The sequence below is a fragment of the Magnolia sinica genome, chromosome 5, assembly GCF_029962835.1.
Source record: "Magnolia sinica isolate HGM2019 chromosome 5, MsV1, whole genome shotgun sequence".
Taxonomy (NCBI): Eukaryota; Viridiplantae; Streptophyta; class Magnoliopsida; order Magnoliales; family Magnoliaceae; genus Magnolia; species Magnolia sinica.
The window spans coordinates 30381660-30400363 of NC_080577.1; the positions used below are offsets into that span (position 1 = coordinate 30381660).

The 18704-nt window shown below is 42.6% G+C and overlaps 1 protein-coding gene across 1 annotated transcript; it reads left to right on the plus strand.

Moving 5' to 3' along the window:
• The first annotated feature begins 831 nt into the window (after nt 1-831).
• LOC131247272 (patellin-4-like) lies at nt 832-16216 on the plus strand. Its single transcript, XM_058247669.1, has 4 exons — nt 832-2151; nt 5626-5750; nt 6002-6146; nt 15874-16216. Exons 1-4 carry the CDS (start codon nt 1348-1350, stop codon nt 16138-16140), a joined length of 1341 nt encoding a protein of 446 aa, XP_058103652.1. The 5' UTR covers nt 832-1347; the 3' UTR covers nt 16141-16216.
• Nucleotides 16217-18704: the final 2488 nt, after the last annotated feature.

The following is an 18704-nucleotide window of genomic DNA, read 5'->3' on the forward strand; positions in this document are numbered from 1 at the left end:
GCCTCAGTAGGCATCTCGAAGAACAGCCCATGAGCTGAGGACCGAAAACGGATTGGCTACTCCTCCTGCCACCAGCCAATGGCTGACGGTCGGTGATCTGTGGGTCCCACCATGATGTATATGTTTCATCCATGCCGTCCATCTATTTTTCTAGATCATTTTGGGGCATGAGACCAAAAGTGAGTATTTCCCAATCTCAAATGGATCACATTACAGGAAACAGTGTTGAATGAACGTCGACCATTAAAAAACTTTTGGTGGCCATAAAAGTTTTGGATCAATCTTATCTTTGGTTTTTCCCTTCATCTAGGTCTGTATGACCTAATCAACAGATTGGATTTCAAATAAATAGTACATTGGGCCTTAGGAGGATTTTAATGATGGATATCCAATCGCTATTGTTTTCCTGTGGTGTGGTCCACCTGAGATTTATATCCCTATCAATTGTGGGTTAAAGTCATAAAATGATCTGTAAAAATGGATGAACGGCATGGATGAAACACATACATCATGGCAGGGCCCACAGATCACCGACCATCAGCCACTGGGCTAGTGACCCTCATCCCATCTTGTGAATCGGTCATGGGCTTGGCCATGCTCACCAGCGTAGTGCTTACGTGGGCCCTGGATGACCCTCGGTTGAAAATTAACTGATCCTAGCCGTCAGTAAATGAGGTTGAATCTGTTTTTCATTTTTGATCGTCCATCCCTATGGATAGGATCACCTCTACTAGCATCTACACTATATATCTGTCGATCATCTAGGGTGAATAGATGTGGTGCTCTTGTGGGCCAAGTGTAGTTAATATCCCACCTAACGAAAGATTTTTGTTGTTTCCATCAATGAACGGTTTAACATAATCGTGACCATGAAATGGACGGATAAAATCATTGGACCATCTTCTCATGTGGGCTCCGGAGGTTGACCACTAACGCCCTTTCCTACCTCGCGACGCACGAAAAACGAATTCCCCAACCGTAATTTATCTTACTGCCAGGTCACCTATCGTTGGAAAGTTTGAAACTTTCAACCATTTCTCAACCACGCGTCTTCTTCCAAATCTAGCCGTTGGTTCCCGCCACCGTAAAGACAAAAAAAAACCGACGGCCCACCAATCCTCTTGCCACATCACAGATAGCTGGAATTTGAAATCCTCCCCTGCTGACGTGGAGGTTATTACAAACGAATTCTACCGTTGGTTCCCAAGGTAAAAGGAGAAGAAAGAGGACTTCGAAAAACCATTTCCATTGAATCCGAGCTCCTTCCGGGCTCGGTTAGCCGGCAATAGTTCTACCGGCTACCGGAATCCGACCTGAGAAGCTCTAGAACCAATCAATTCCACAACCATGATTGCCCACAACGAGATCGCGTCCGCAGAGCTAGAAACTCAAATCAAAGACTCCAACCCGGTGCCGCCGGTTGAAGAAAATGCCGTGACTGTGGATCTAAAACTACCAGAAAAGAAAGCGTTGCTCGAATTCAAGACCAAATTGCAAGAAGCCATACTCAACAAGAACCTTTTCCAGCCACCCCGTGCTGAAATTTCTACAGACAAGGGCTCTGAAGAGAAGACCCTTGTCCTGAATTTCGAAGACACATCATTCCCAGTCGAGTCCAACGCCGAAGACAATCTACAAGACATTTCTCTATGGGGGGTTCCGCTGTTACCCAGCAAAAATCATGAGGGCACCGACATAATTCTCCTCAAGTTCTTAAGAGCAAGGGAATTCAAGGTATCCGACGCTTTTGAAATGCTACGGAGGACACTGAAATGGCGTAAGGAGTTCAAGACAGATGGGATTTTGGAGGAGGATTTGGGGTCCCACCTTAAACATGTGGCCTACATGAATAGCACAGACAAGAAAGGTCACCCTTTGTGTTTCAATGTCTATGGGGTTTTTAAGGATAAGGAGATGTATGACAATGCATTTGGGACTGATGAGAAACGTGATGAGTTTTTGAGGTGGAGGGTGCAATTGATGGAGAAGGGTATCCAGGATCTGAATTTTAAGCCTGGGGAGGTGGCATCAATGGTCCAAATTACTGATCTGAAGAACTCGCCGGGACCTGCCATGAAGGAGCTGCGAGTCACCATGAAGAAAGCTCTATCACTTCTTCAAGAAAATTATCCCGAATTCGTCGATAGAAATGTAAGTTTAAAAGAAACCAACTAGGCAAAATTAGTCATTGGATCCTAACAAATGTTGGATGCAATCATACTAGCACTAATGCTTTAGATCCCTCATTGAAATTTCTATAAATCTTGGGTGCAATCAAACCATCACTAATGCATTAGATCTCATCAGAACTCAAAAACTAAGCAGTCCTCATGTTATATCCTTTTTCTTTAGATAGCAATTGAAGTGCACCTGGCTCTCTTAAGAGAGGTGAGGCTTTGAATCCCCCACACAAATTTCAGTACACCAGAACTAATCCATTGCATTACTGAACTAATGCATTGCTTGCTTGGGTAATAGTAGTCTTAGGATGGGTGACCTCGATATAATGGGTGTATTCCTCTCTTCCTGTTGCACCCATTTCTTCCTTGGGTTGACAAAGTTAAAATTTTTTTTTTTATTTTTTTTTTTTTAAAAAAAAAAAAAAGCAACAACAGTTGGATAATCCCTACCATTCATCTAGTGGGCCCAATATTGGGAAGTTCCATGTTCCATGATCTCTTCCATTAGAAGAAATAAAGGAACAACAACTCCTGTGATCGGCAGATCATGAGTGGATGTCTAGAAATTGATAGAACAGCCCACATTTAGTGAAAGATAATTTATCAAATGAATGGATTTTCATCTAATACATATAAGTTTTTGTTTTTAAGATGTTGAAATGCTTTTAACAAAGAGAAATTATTCGAACCAATGGAAATAACCATATGTCCAAGCTGCTTGGGACCCACCCAAAAGGGGCACGTAGAATCCATGCCATACATCTAGTGTAGTTCCTCATTTTCACCGTACATCCCAAGAATCTTCCTGATACAAAACTTTCGTGGAACACACCACAAGTGGAAATTTACCACCACCCTTACAGCCTATTTATTCAAGTGGTATGGCCCACCTAAGTTTTGGAATGGCTTGAGTTTTGTGTGTCCCTTAACAGCCCACACTTGATGACTGAGTTGATGGCATATACATAACACGGTGGACACCACATTGCACCATCAGGTTTCCATAGCGTTGCATTCCCATCCCCATTTACCAAACTATTCCCTCGATGTGGCTAACATGAGTTATGGATATGCTTGATTTTGGGATCTAGGTCTAACACGTGGGAATACATATAACAGACTGGGTTAGATATAAGGTGGCAGTGGACCAGGCCGGGCTAGATTGGCCCAGGGCTGACCTTGCTCCGGCCCTAGCCACCTAAGCCTCAAACCTAATCCTAATTAGGCTAACAAGGTCTCGGCCTTGGTCCTCCTTACACATCAAGCCAAGCTAAAGATGCCGATAGGAGGAAAAGAGTGACACCACTGGCAAATTAAATAGACCACTCACAAGAGTCTCAAATTACATATTCTTTCATATAATACTGACCAACTCGATGCTTAGATCAGGCCAACGAGTCTAGCCGGACAATTCATCATAGGACTGGACTAACAGGCTTAGCTGTGCCATTTATCATTGGCCTGGCTCAGCCTGGGCTAGACATGAGGCTTGGGCTTTAGCCCAAGCCCTGCCCTTTGGGCCAAGTTTAGGGGCTCAAGCACTGGCCTTACAGGGCTGGGGCAGGCAGCCCAATATATCCATTGCCACTGCTAGTTAGATAGTGCTCATGTACCTATAATTTTATTTTATATTAATCTTTTTTTCCAACCTGGTGGGAAGTTTGGAAACATTTGAGTGGATATACTTTCCAAAAGATGGAAAAAAAAAAAAAAAAAAAAAAAGAACAATATTTTCTTTGATTTTTTTTTTTTTTTTTTTTTTACACACACTCACACCACGGTGGTTTTTCACCAACCCATGACCTCGTGTTAAAACTCTTGTGAGTCTACCACTGAGGCATTAGTAAGGACCCAATATTTTCTTTGATTAGGAATTTACTTTTTTTTTTTTTTTTTTATGGAAAATATTTTTTAGAGGAAACTCTAAAAACAAAAAATAATATTAATAATTCTACCTAATTAATATAGAATTTACATTGCGGTACATTTTCAAAAAGATTTTGAATAAGTTTCTCATTAATCTAAATAATTATATATCATTCCACAAACTTTCATTGAATTTCTCTGTGAAAGCTTGCGGATGCTCCGGTAGGCCCCATCCACCCCAAAAACTAGGTGTTACCTCATAATAGGACCGAGGGCTAAAAATCAGTCTCATCCATGAATCAGGTGGACTGCACGTATAGAGAGACGCTTACCTTACAGACTATTTTCTTTGGCATGGCCCCTTTGAATCACGGATGGGACTGATTTTTGGGTCCAAGCTTAAATTTTTATGTGGCATTTAATGGTCTAGGTCGATTTCATATAATTATCATAGTGGACCTGTAAAATTCAAGGGTGGAAGTCTCTTGCCTCAGTATTTCCTTTGATGTGGCCCATTGGAATCACAAGTCGACCTTCACTTCTTTCTTTTTTTTGGCCCTAGGCCTAACATGAGATTATACATCTAATGGTCATAGTAGATTTCACAAAAATATCATGGTGGGCTTATCAAAAATCAAGGTAGTGCGTCCTTCTCCAAACTGTTTTAAATAGTTGGAAGACATTAAGGAGGATATCTAGAGAGAGAGAGAGCTTTAAAAGGCCCCGCCCCTTGCTTTGTGCAGAACCCACTATGATGTGTATGCGAGATCTCTCCGACCATCATATATGTAATCCCATGTCAGGCCTAGAATCAAACCATTGGGATGACCTTGATTCATGTGGACCACACTAAAGAAAATAGTTGGGAGAGAGGTCCTCCACCCTTAATTTTTACAGGGCTCACTGTTATGATTATATAAAAATCCACTCCAATCATTAGATTCCACATGAAATTTATGCATGTGTCCAAAATTTAAGCCCATAAATGATTTAGGTGAACCATGGAAATGGTCTCGAAGGTGAGTGTTACCTTGGGCGTTGTTTCCAAATCATGTGGTCCACCTGAATCACTGATGGGGCTAAGATGAGGGTTTCACTGTGCATTGTTTTCAAATCGTGTGGTCCACCTGAATTATGGATGGGGCTAATCTTTGATCCGTAGGACTAACATAGAGTAATGCACCTGGTTGTTGTTGGGTTTGAGTCCTTACCTCAGTGGTAGACTCTAGGGAGTTTCAACACGAGGTCTTGGGTTTGATACCCATATATAGGTGGTGAAATCCCACTACGGTGTGCGTTCACAAGGCTCACTCGAGCCGCCCTTAAAGAGATGCATTATTAAAATCCTTTTGAAAAAGGTACCCAAATGTAAATTATATATTAATTAGTTAGTTTTTTTAATTGTAAAATGCCCTTTTTAAAATTGTGTTTTCATAGTCTCCCTCTTTCTATCTCTTTATATGTGTGTGTGTGTGTGTGTGTTTGTGCGCACTCTATCTTGAAAAATAAGAAAATGTCACTCTCTCCTTTTATTTCCAAGTTCCCAACCCAGCGCTGATTAGGTCGATTTTGCATGCAGATATTCATAAACGTTCCCTTTCGATGCTATGCATACCATGCATTGTTCTCTCGCTTCTTAACACAGAGAGCTAAAAGCAAATGTATTTTTGCCCGGCCATCCAGAGTCCAAGAGACCCTTCTCAAGTAAGAAAATTCTCAAGTATTAATTATCAAGTGTCATGTGTGCAGGACATCCAAGCCATGCAAAAGGTGGGTCCCACCGTGAAGACGATCTACATGTGTGCCCTACCTGATGATTCTTCTCAGTGTAACCCACTTTTTGCTCATCTCAGGTGTTCATTGCATAGGGACTTCACATGCAATGGCCTGGAGTTGATCATTCTTCTATTCCTAATTATCTTCTGATTTCCTGAAAATATTTGCTTAAAACATAGGTATGTGGCGGCGGAAAATGTTCCAACTAAATATGGTGGCCTTAAAAGAGAGAATGACGAAGAATTTTCGGCAGAGAATGGAGACGTTTTGGAGAAGGCCATCAGAAGTGGAGGGACGGAAACCATTGAATTTCTGATTATTGAGGTATTGTTAACAATTTCCTTTAGAGGACTGATCAAATGTAGTGCATGTACACCGGACCATTGGCTTTACCCAAATCATAGTTTAAAAAGTACGAAGATTTGCCATGACTCAAAACCTAGTTGAGTCTAGTTGATTCGACTTAAAAACTCGCACAAGTTTCTCAAAAAACCGTATGAGTTTTTTATTTTAAGTATTATTTAACATTTTAAAAAACATAAATAATGTCAAGTTGTGCCAGTTCTAGTCAAGTTTTATCGACTTCTGTCAAGCTTTACGGAGTTTCTCCGGTCGAGTCGAGTTTTCTTGAGTTATGACCAGGTCTAGTTTTACTGAAGTTTATATAGGTGAAATCTAGTTGGGTCGAGTCGAGTATCCAGGGTCTAGACATCCAATATAGGGTGGTCCCTGCAGTGATATTCCTTAAGCTAAAAAAATGGGGCCATTCTATTCATCTGATGGCCCACACATGGACAGAAATGGAAGGCCATATTGAACTTGAGTGTGTCGCTTACCTGATTATACCAGATGGGACTCATGGACTAGTGGCGCAGTCTGATGAGAATTCCACACCCATATTTAGGTTTGCATATACATCACCCATGTGTTTGGCGCTTGAAGATGGAAATTAGCATGCCCCAAAAAGATGGAACGGAATCCTCTGCAACATATGTTTTCCGCGTAACACTCCAGCTCTCTGTGGATCAACCATGTTGTCTTTGTGAAATCCACTTCTTTCATCAGGTGTACTCTCTTGGATGCTAACTCAGGTAGACTGCACTATTGGGGAATAAATAATGGGGTTGACCATAGGTTTGTGTCTGGGGCCACCTACGTGTGCATCTTTCATCAGGACCGATCATCTCACGCCTGGTTCACCAAGATGAAGGGAAGATACAATCATCCTGATCCAAACCTATCATAAGGCTTGAGATTAGAGGTTCTAGGCTGACGCAGGGGAGGATGTGAGGTCGAGCATCGTCTTCCTCAAGGGGATAACTGTTCTGAATCCACGGAACTTCTCTGGACTCCTCACAGAGACTTCTCGAATCCATGAGGAAAGAAAGCAGAAAATAAAAATAAATTCTAATAAATTCGAAATTGATTGATGAATAATTAAAAATGAGTTCACAACCCTTTAAATAAGGGTACCAAGCAATGGGAAAGAAATTAGAATCAAACTACAACTCAAACTCCTAGAATCCGCGACTTACTATAAATAGTAAACTTATTATTTATAGACGGTCGTGATGTCTACTAGTGCGCAAGGTTTTCGGCCAAAAATAGTAAGTGTCCTATTTGGCTTCACCAAACCGTTCTCCTAATTATTCTAAGCTCTTTTCACGTTGGGCGCAACTCCTAAAGCCCGACGGATGAAGAGTTATAATCAAACTAAAACTTACTATTTATAGTAAAAACGAAATTAAAACAGGGAAACGACCATCGATCAAGGGGTTTTTCGTAATTCCGGGCTGCGCAACCCGGCATAACCGGGTTGGTTAGCTAAAGTAGCTCGTTCTACCCCAAAATCATATATTTTACATTAAATAACTCATTCCGGATTGCAAGATACGCCTGATATAAGGTCCGATGGTCCGGATCACTTCTGTCGTCGACCGGGCCTTTTCTGATCCATCTTGGCCAAGAAACTGTCCGCGACCCGCTCTACATCAGTCCTCTCCACTTCAAAAGAACTCGTCCTCGAGTTCTTATCCTGCGCTGGTTCATAATACTCGGTCAGGTCCGCGACGTTGAAAGTCTGTGAGATTGCCATGTCATCTGGAAGATCAACAACATAAGCGTTGTCATTGATCTTTCGGATGATTGGTACCGGTCCAATCCTTTTATTCTTCAACTTGTTGTACGTTCCGGTCGGAAATCGTTCTTTGCGCAGATAGACCATTACTTGGTCGCCCACCTCGAACAATTTTTGTCACCGATGCTTGTCCGCTTGCTCCTTGTATTTTTCGTTCGAGGCATGTAGCTTGGTTTGTACCTCTGCATGAATGCCCATGATCTTGTCAGCCATATGTTCCGCTACAATGCTCATGTATGGGAGCTTGGGCAGAGGGACCAAGTTTAGTGTGTGGCGAGGTACTCGTCCATAGATAACCTGGAACGAAAATTTTCCTGTCGAGCGGTTCACCATGTTATTGAATGCAAACTCCGCTTGAGACAAGGCCAAATCCTACTGCTTCAATTTTTCTCATGAAATACATCGAAGGAGGTTTCCCAACGTGCGATTCACAACCTCAGTTTGACCGTCAGTCTGTAGGTAGTAGGCGCTGCTAAACTGAAGTCGTGTATCAAATCGAGTCCACAAAGTTCGCCAAAAGTGGCTTATAAACTTTGTGTCACGGTCAGAAGTAATAGTCTTGGGAACCCCGTGTAGCTGCACAATTTCTCTAAAGAATAGATTCGCCATGTGTGTTGCATCGAGAGTCTTCTTGTATGGAATAAAGTGCGCCATCTTGGAGAAACGATTTACTACCACGAACACCGAATCCATGCTGTGTTGTGTTCTTGGGAGACCAAGCACGAAGTCCATAAATAAATCCTCCCAAGGGCCGTCAAGCACGGGTAACGGAGTTTAAAGGCCCGTATTATGAGATTGCCCCTTAGAGGTCTGACAAATATAATAACGTTGGACTGCCTTTCCCACATCACGTACCAATTGCGGCCAGTAATATCGTTCTTCCACAAGAGCTCGCGTCTTGTCTCGCCCAAGGTGTCCACTGAGGCCACCTCCATGTAGCTCTTGGATTATCTGTTCCCTTAGCGAACTGTTTGGGATCCACAGTCGATTTCCCTTGAAAAGGAACCCATTTTGTATATGTAAGTCACCGGGGTGTCTTGGCATCTAACCCATGCGTCCTTGAAGTCGTCGTCATTGGCATATATGTCTTTGAGGCGCTCGAACCCGACAACCTCATTACTCATAGTGACTAACAAAGTTGCACGGCGACTCAGTGCATCAGCTACTTTGTTCTGTTGCCCTGACTTATGTTTTAGTACGAACGTGAATTCCTGCAAAAATGAGATCCATCTAGCATGCACACGGTTAATGTTAGCTTGACTATTAATGAATTTGAGAGCTTGATGGTCCGTGTAAAGTATGAATTCCCTTTAAATCAAATAATGTCGCCAGTGCCGCAGTGCCTAGACCACCGCGTATAACTCGATCTCATATGTAGACCACTTCTTATGTGCATTGCTAAGTTTCTCGCTGTAGAAGGCTACCGGCCTACCTTCTTGAGACAAAACTTCTCCAATTCCGACATATGAGGCATTACATTCGACTTCAAAAAGTTTGTCGAAGTTGGTAAGTATAAGAACCGGGGTCGTGGATAATCTGCACTTGATTTCGACAAATCTTCTGTCGGCTTCGTCAGTCCATTGAAACTGCCCTTTCTTCATGCAATCTGTGATTGGTGACACAATGGTACTGAAATTTTTCACGAACCGACGATAGAATGTTGCCAGTCCATAAAAACTTCGCACTTCGTGAATATTTGTAGGAACCGGCCATTCTCTGATTGATTTCACCTTTTCCCCATCCACCCGAATGCCCGTGGATGTGACGACAAAACCCAGGAACAATAGGCTATCAGTCATGAAGCTGCACTTTTTTAAATTGAGGTACAACTTATTTTTAGTGAGCACTTGAAGGACCTTCTTGAGGTGTTCCATATGGGTGGTTTCGTCTTGACTGTATATCAAAATATCATCGAAGTAAACCATAACGAACCGCCCAATGAAATGTTTCAAAACTTGGTTCATCAATCTCATAAATGTGCTAGGCGCATTCGAAAGACCGAAGGGCATGACCATCCATTCGTATAATTCTTCCTTGGTCTTAAAGGCCATTTTTCACTCATCACCAGACCGTATTCGAATCTGATGGTAGCCGCTCCTTAGGTCCAATTTAGAGAATATTTTTGCACCCTCTAGCATGTCCAGCATATCATCCAATCGTGGTATAGGAAACCTGTATTTTATGGTGATTTTGTTGATGGCTCGGCTGTCGACATACATGCGCCAACTCCCATCTTTCTTTGGAGTTAATAGAGCTGGTACAGTACATGGACTCATGCTCTCTCGAATAAGACCCTTACGGATCAACTCCTCTACTTGTCCCTGCAGAATCTCGCACTCATTCGGCCTCATTCGATAATGGGGATGATTAGGTAAACTGGACGCAGGGACAAAGTCGATATGGTGTTGGATATCCCGCATAGGAGGTAACCTATCGGGAAGGTCATCAGGCCAGATTTCTTTAAATTCATGTAGTAAGGGCCTTAGTCTTTCAGGGATGTTGATAGGCTCGAGTTCTTCCCCTTTTACAATTAATGCATAAGTTTGTCCTGTTTTCTTTGATTCTTCCGCGAAGTCCTGTATGGTTAAGAGAAAACAGCCCTCCACTTTAGAAGTTTCAGGTGGTCACTCTGGATCCATAGGGGCTAATATGGTCTTCCGGCCGTCCTTGACGAAGATATATATATTATCTCGTCCTTTATGAGTGGCGTCACGGTCAGATTGCCAGGGCCTACCGAGTAGTATGTGACATGCTTCCATGTCAACCACATCGCATACTACTTCATCCTTATAATATTTGCCAATTGAAAAGGATATGGTGCACCGTTCAGTTACCTTTGTTTCACTGACCTTCTTGATCCAACTGATTATATATAGAGAAGGATAACGCTCCGTTTTCAATTGTAATTTTTCCACCATAACCTTGGAGACGATGTTCTCGCTGCTCCTGCTGTCAATGATCACGTCACAAACCTTTCGATTCACCGTATACCTAGTACGGAAGATGTTATGCCGCTGTGGATGTACTTCTTTTCTTGGCGCATATAATAGTCGCCTCACGACGAGCGACTCGCCGTGATCTTGCTGAATCCAACCTGAATCATCTGCCTCGTCCTCGGTGGTATGCTCATGTTCTTCAATATCTGGATCTTCATAAGTGTTATCAGCAGTACCATCATTGATGGCGAGGTTTGCTACTTTTCGCTGGGGACAAGTATTTGATAGGTGGCCCAGTTGGCCACAACGATAGCAGTTATCAAACGTAGGGGTTAGAAGAGAGAGAGATGGGACTTGGCCGAGCATAGGGGTTCGGGATTCTACTTGGACTAGCAGCAGTCGATACGCCCCTTTGGGGTCTAGCTTGCCCGCTTCCCTGATCTCGGTTCTCAAACGTAGGAGGTTGAGTGCGTGCTCCTACGGGCTCCTTCCCCTTAGACTGTGCAGTTCCCTGGGGCAGACCTGCCATAGGGATCCTTTCAGTAGGATAGGTCCGTGTGTTAGGATGTTCAAGTTGCGCTTCTGCCCGAGTAGCCAACTTAATCGCATCATTCATCGTCCAAACGGACTGCATCTGGACCCGATCCTGGATAGCCATACGCAATCCACCGTTGAATCGGGCGATTTGCTGCGATTCAGTCTCAACTAAATCGTTACGCGCCGCCAGGAGGTAAAATTCTTCTGCGTATTCTCTCACCGACCGACTACCCTGTCGACAATTTTGGTATTGTTGGAATAATACCTGATCGTAATCACTAGGGAGGAATCAGGCACGTGGTAGCTGCTTCATCCGCTGCCAGGTGCGGATTGGTGCTTTCGTCTGCCTAGTTCGCGCGAGTTGTAGTTGTTCCCACCAAGCTGAATCTCCTCCTTTCAACTTGTAGGCCACAAGCTTGACCTGCTTTGCTTCAGGGATGTCCATATAGTTGAAAAATCGTTCAACTTCAGAAAGCCAATCGAGAAAATCCTCAATGTGTAGTTGGCCATTGAAGCTGAGAATATCAACCCTCATCTTGAATTCTCAATCCGTTCGATCTACTCGATCGCCGCCATGTCTGGGGTGTTGGAAGATTATGTCGTCAATTTCCTTAGGAATGACCCTTGGATGTACTGCCGGTACTATCCTGCGATCAAAGCGATTAATTGGGGGTGGAGGATTGCCACCAGGAACACGGAGTTGCCTTCGGTTTTTCGTCAAGAGATCCGCTATGCGGTCGATGGAAGCCTGCAGCCTTTGCATGGCTTGCTGATTTTCTCGTTGCACTACTTCGAAAGCTGCTGCCATTAAAGGTAAATTCCCTGGAGCACCGCCCATGGGATTGTTGCCCGACCCGTCGTTAGAAGTCATCAATCCGAGGAGAAACCTCGCTTTGATACCAAACTGACGCTGGGGAGGACGTGAGGTCGAGCACCGTTTTCCTCAAGAGGATAACTATTCTGAATCCACGGAACTTCTCTAAACTCCTCACAGAGACTTCTCGAATCCACGAGGAAAGAAATCAGAAAATAAAAATAAATTCTAATAAATTCAAAATTGATTGATGAATAATTAAAAATGAGTTCACAACCCTTTAAATAAGGGTACCAAGCAATGGGAAAGAAATTAGAATCAAACTACAACTCAAACTCCTAGAATCCGCGACTTACTATAAATAGTAAACTTACTATTTATAGACGGTCGTGATGTCTACTAGTGCGCAAGGTTTTCGGCCAAAAATAGTAAGTGTCCTATTTGGCTTCACCAAACCGTTCTCCTAATTATTCTAAGCTCTTTTCACGTTGGGCGCAACTCCTAAAGCCCGACGGATGAAGAGTTATAATCAAACTAAAACTTACTATTTATAGTAAAAACGAAATTAAAACAGGGAAACGACCATCGATCAAGGGGTTTTTCGCAATTCCGGGCTGCGCAACCCAGCATAACCGGGTTGGTTGGCTAAAGTAGCTCATTCTACCCCAAAATCATATATTTTACGTCAGATAACTCATTCCGGATTGCAAGATACGCCCGATCTAAGGTCCGATGGTCCGGATCACTTCTGTCGTCGACCGGGCCTTTTCTGATCCATCTTGGCCATGTAACTGTCCGCGACCCGCTCTACATCATAGGCCGGGTGCACTTTAGGTTATTATTATTATTATTCTTTTTTAAAAAATAGGAGGTTATCTCTTGTATGAACATATGGTGAAAAATAAAGGTTGTTATCTGATGGACGAAGTGGGATTCACATATAGAATATGGTGGGCCCCATAGCGAATATGGTCCTTTATGCACTGCGTGATGCCAGTGCTTTTTTTTTTTTTTTTTTGGAACTATGTTTTCATTTCATAAAGGGGCTTTACAAAACTGAATATACATCCAGGTTCGACAGGAAGAAAAAACCTGACCGGAACCTATCATAAGGCTGAAAAACTGAAAAGAACTCCTCAGAGAAGGTGAGAGGAACCTGACAAAGGGGCTAGCTCCTGAGAGACTCATTTTCCGTAATGCCGGTGTTGCTAACAGGGTAGCAGATGGCGTGGCGTGTTTAGGTAGCGTCAATCAGTCGGATAGTATTTTTGGCCATGTTTCAGAGCTTCCTCTCCAGCCTAGAGGGAACTTCGTTTTAGACTGAACAGGCCTGGGAGTTATCAGAAACACTCCTATGGATGGCTCCTCGATGGTCTTAGGATAAGATAGGCAGTCTCCTCCTCTCCTTTTCGTTGGTGAGGTCCTGTCCGAATTGTATTTCCTGTAAAGTTGCTTCTCCAGATTTTCCTGTAAAATTGCTTCATCTGAAATATATCTATAATCTTCCAAAAAAAGAAAAAGAAAAAAAGACGATTTCAGTCATCGAAAGATATGCTACGAATTTGATGTACGCAATTATGCATGTTGGAAACGGAAGTAGATTAGGTGTTTCCCAGGTCACATCAAACTCAGTGAGATCCCGATGTGGTGACATTTCATGGGCCTGTAGACTCATCATAGAAGGGTCGAATACGTACTCGACTAGACAATCTTTTGAAAGTACTTGAACCCTCTTTTTCAAGCGGCCAATGAAATGTCACCGCATCGGGACTTCACCAAGTTCAGTGTTACCCAAGAAACATCTAATCCACTCTCGTTTGACACATGCCAATGTGCTCAATCAAATAATAACCTATTTCAACTTATTTCCTACTGTTTGGTAAAGTTGTATTTCATATGGGGCATGGGGACATGCTGTCTTGGTTACTGTGCTTGATTATATTATTTAAATTATTCTGTGTTGGACTGTTATTTTGTTTGTTATTTGCCAAACACCCTAAAAGAAGGATTAAATAGAATGTAACAAATGTGGCAGATGGAGAGTTTGAGATAGATGGTACCATATATAGCACTAATGAGCATATTCACGTTAATACTTGACACATGTAAGGCACTTAAAGATTAATAATAATATATTGTGGCACATGTGGATTATTTTTTTAATACAAACAGTCTCACATTCACAGGTGCCAGCTTAGCACACACATGCAGGATCTATACAGGAGCTCCAATGATCTGTATCCTCATCCAAGATCTCATCAGGTGAGGTGGTGTTGTCAACACCACCCCAACACTGGTGTGTTGATGCATTGGGTGCTGTGGGGCCAACGTGATGTATGTGTTAATTTTATATAAATATATCTATCCCATCCATCCATTATTCCAGCTCACTTTAGGGCATGGACCAAAAAAATAAGCAGATCTTAACTTCAAGTGGACCACACAATAGGAAACAGTGGGGATAATGACATCCACCGTTGAAACCTTTCAAGGCCTCCGTAATGTTTTTTGGTCATCCAACCTGTTGATAAGGTCAATCAGACCTGGATGAAGGGAAAACACAAATATCAGCCTGATCCAAAACTTTGATGAGCTCCAGGAAGTTTTTTATGATGGGCATTCAATCATCACTGTTTCTTGTGATGTGGTACACTTGAGCTTCTATTCTGCTTCATTGTTGGGTTCATGCCCTAAAATGAGGGAGGAAAATGGATGGACAGCGTGGACATAAATCATATACATCATGTTGGGCTCGGCAGTGCCCAGCACATACACACACCACTGTTGGGAGTGATGTTGGGAACACCACCTGATCCGCGTCCCTCGTTAGGTGGGTTTGCCAAGGATCTATATCCCTCGTGCAAGTGTAGCCATGTTATGAACAGATCCCACCGGATTTTTGTTCGAGGGGACACAATGGATCCATACTAGGTGAATGGCATGATATTGCACGTGTACCTAGTTGGCACATGCTCATTGTTAGGTATGGCAATTGGTTAAGTTCACTCATGAATCAGCTGGCTCAACCCATGATGTAGGATATGTGCTACAAATGCAATCTTAATAACATGGTTGGATTAAAAGAAGCTCAAACAAAAGTAGAAATAGTCCATCAAAACTAGACTCAATCCTACAAAGGGCATGACCTAACCGGGTATGGCGAGCAGCTAAATGGATAACAGGTTAAACTTGAGCTGAACTCTATCAAACTCGACCCACTCAAATAGGTTATCAATGGCCCGGCCAGATGACCCAACCCCAAAGGAACTAATAGAAGATAAGTATAGGCGCATAGATATATGTACAAATGTAGTGTATGTATTCACTAATTGTGCCAGGTTGGCATACCTTTTGCCCCATAATACCTTCTTAACGATGAGTTGAGTCATGCTAGGTCGAGTAGGGTTGGTTGATCCAGACCCAGTGACAATAAAATGGGTCAGGTCTGGCCATACAGGACGGGTCACAGGTCAGGTCCGGAACAAAAGAATTCTTGGCCTATTTAGTAAATGGGCTAAGCTTGGTTCAACCTCACCCGAACTCGACTCATTACCAACCCTACCCACTGTGTTTTGATCCTTGATTTGATTTGATTTACTTTACTATTTTATTTTATTTTTTGAGCAGCCAGGGGTGACAGTGGTATGGGACATGATAGTGGTGGGGTGGGAAGTGACATACAAGGAAGAGTTCATACCAGATGATGATTGCTCATACAAGATACTGATTCAAAAGGAGAAGAGAATGGAAAAGAGTGTTAGGAATTCGTTCTACATAAATGAGCCAGGGAAGGTGGTACTGACTCTAGAGAATAGAAGCTTCAAGAAAAAGAAGGCTTTCTACAGATCCAAATTCAAACCAACGCCTATCCCTTTGTATAATTTCTTTAAATGATTAGATTTTTTTTCTTCATTTTTTTTTTACAAAATTTTCTTCAATGATCATGTATTTTATTTTTATTTCATTTCTACATTATTCCATCCTTACATCATAGCCATCTGTTGTGATTATAGACTAACGGACCACTTCTCCTCCCTCACTTTCGTCAACGTAGTATTTCACCTTTGTTCAATCCATGGATTTCTCACCTTATATTTTAAGTCCAAAGAAGCCGTGACGGTTTTGTTTTCTGTGGAGTGCTTAGATAGGAAGAATTTGGAACAAGAAACTCCTTTGAAAGTCTGACAACTTGGAAAACAGTGAAAATAGTGAGAAGTCAATGGTCAATGTGTGTTGCTTGTTTTTCAGGTTCATTTCCATGGAGAAACATTGGATTTCCATCAATGAACGATCACATACATTCGAGCTAGGTGGGGCATATGATGTGTGTGTATCATCCAGCTTGCCCTTTAGATGCACATGAGCCTGGGTCTCAAAATCCTGCTTGGTCACAACTCAGGCGAGCTGCACCAAATGAAACATTGGAAACGCCCATCATAGAAACCTCTAGATAGAATGTGGGTTTCACCTGTTGTATCTATTGTTAGCTCGGTGCAAGGGGCAGCCGGGCCCAATGAACTGCCAAAATGGGTATAGGCATATAGAAGGCCTGATCAAAGGTTCCAACAGGCTTAGGCCCAAACGGAGGCTGGCTAAATGGCCAAAATGGGCATAGTCCCGTTAAAACAAAAAACAGTTCCACCTCCATTAAAAAAAAAAAAACTAATCCAGTTGCAGGTCCACCCAATGCTTGAGCACCGTCGATGGTTTCGAGCAGTAGCATGACTCCGGAGAAGGAGAGTCTTGTTGCCGGATGCCGCTGAACAATGGAGAATTCAGACATAGTTCACCCAATGTTAATAACTCGATCATTACTAAAAGCTTTTGGGCTGATGGAACGTGTCAAGATAGACTCTTTAAATTATTGGCATTATAATGTTCTTTAAACAGTTGAATTAGAACATTCCACTATGCCTTGCAGCCGATGTGTATAGAGGCTACCGGGCAGCTTTTATGGGTCCTGGTATTGGCTCTTATACATATTGCTAATAACCTAACCAATATGCTAAAAACCCCAGGACTTGTGGAGTGCGTGAAGTTAGCGTCTTAAAATTGTAGGGATCATAACACTGGATTCGATGAAAAAGGGTTGATCATCATGTCCCTGCAGTGACCAGAAACAGTTGGATTATAACATTCCGCTATGCCTTGCAGCCGATTGTGTATAGAGGCTACCGGGCAGCTTTTATGGGTCCTGGTATTGGCTCTTATACATATTGCTAATAACCTAACCAATATGCTAAAAACCCCGGGACTTGTGGAATGCATGAAGTTAGTCTCTTAAAATTGTAGGGATCATAACACAGGATTCGACGAAAAAGGGTTGATCGTCATGTCCCTGCAGTGACCAGAAACCCATCTCTTTCTCCTTATTTTTTTATTTTAGGTTTGGGATCGAGATCTAGCTGCCACTTTTTGCCATGTAAACACCCGAAAACTACAAGTCCACGAATGGCCCTGATGTAGAGTGGGTTGTAGACACTTTCATGTCCAAGATGGACCAAAGAAGGCCTGATCAGAGGCGAAGGTGATCTGGACCATTAGATAAGGCTCAATCGGAGGTGGAGGCATATCTCGCAAACCAGAATGAGTTACTCGACATACGATTTTTGATTTTGGGTTGGAGAAGCTACTTTATCCAACCAACCCGGCTATGCCGGGTTGCCCACGCTGAATTTGCAAGATTCCATCAGATCGATAGTCGAAAATCTATTTTATTTCCATTTTTACTATTTATAGTAAGTTTGGATAGTATTGCTTGAAAATCCATATATCGAAGAGAGATGTCAATTGCTACGACCTCCTCCATTGCCTGATTAGAGACGATGCTCTCATGCGTTGCGCTTGACTGGAGTAGCTCTTCAGCTTCTTCAAGCAGTGATCCCGTGGTTGAGGGAATGTGCTGAACATATGGAAGAATGGAACGAGAGAATGATCCTCTTCTGGAGCTCTAAGGAGTAACGGTTAGGGGGCGCTCATCTTTTTTCTTCTCCTTCATCTTCTTGTTCAGCAATGATGGTTGGCGTTTGGAGGATGTCGACCATATATTTAGACTCCGCATGAACCATTGTAGTCTCAGGAGAAGGATGAGAAGGAAGGGCATCATTACTTATTGTCCCTTCGGAGTTGACTGCTTGTACTTCACTTGTTTTGGTGATATCGGTCACAAGTTGGATTTGTTGTAGCGGCGACTTACTTTTCTGCAACCGATACTTCTCGAGTAACTATAGAGAAGGGGGTTAGAATCAACAAAAAGATGGCGTGAAAGAGTTGGAATGGGTGTAAAAATGAAAGTAGTTTTCACCTAAATCAGAACGGATGGCGAGGGTAACGAATCGATTGTCCACAGATTGAGGAATTCTTATGATCGTCGCCATCACTCGAGTAAAAGTTGGGAATGGTGGTGGATTGGGGTGATATAGAGTGAGGTATTTCTCATCGAAGGTGATGTAGAGCGG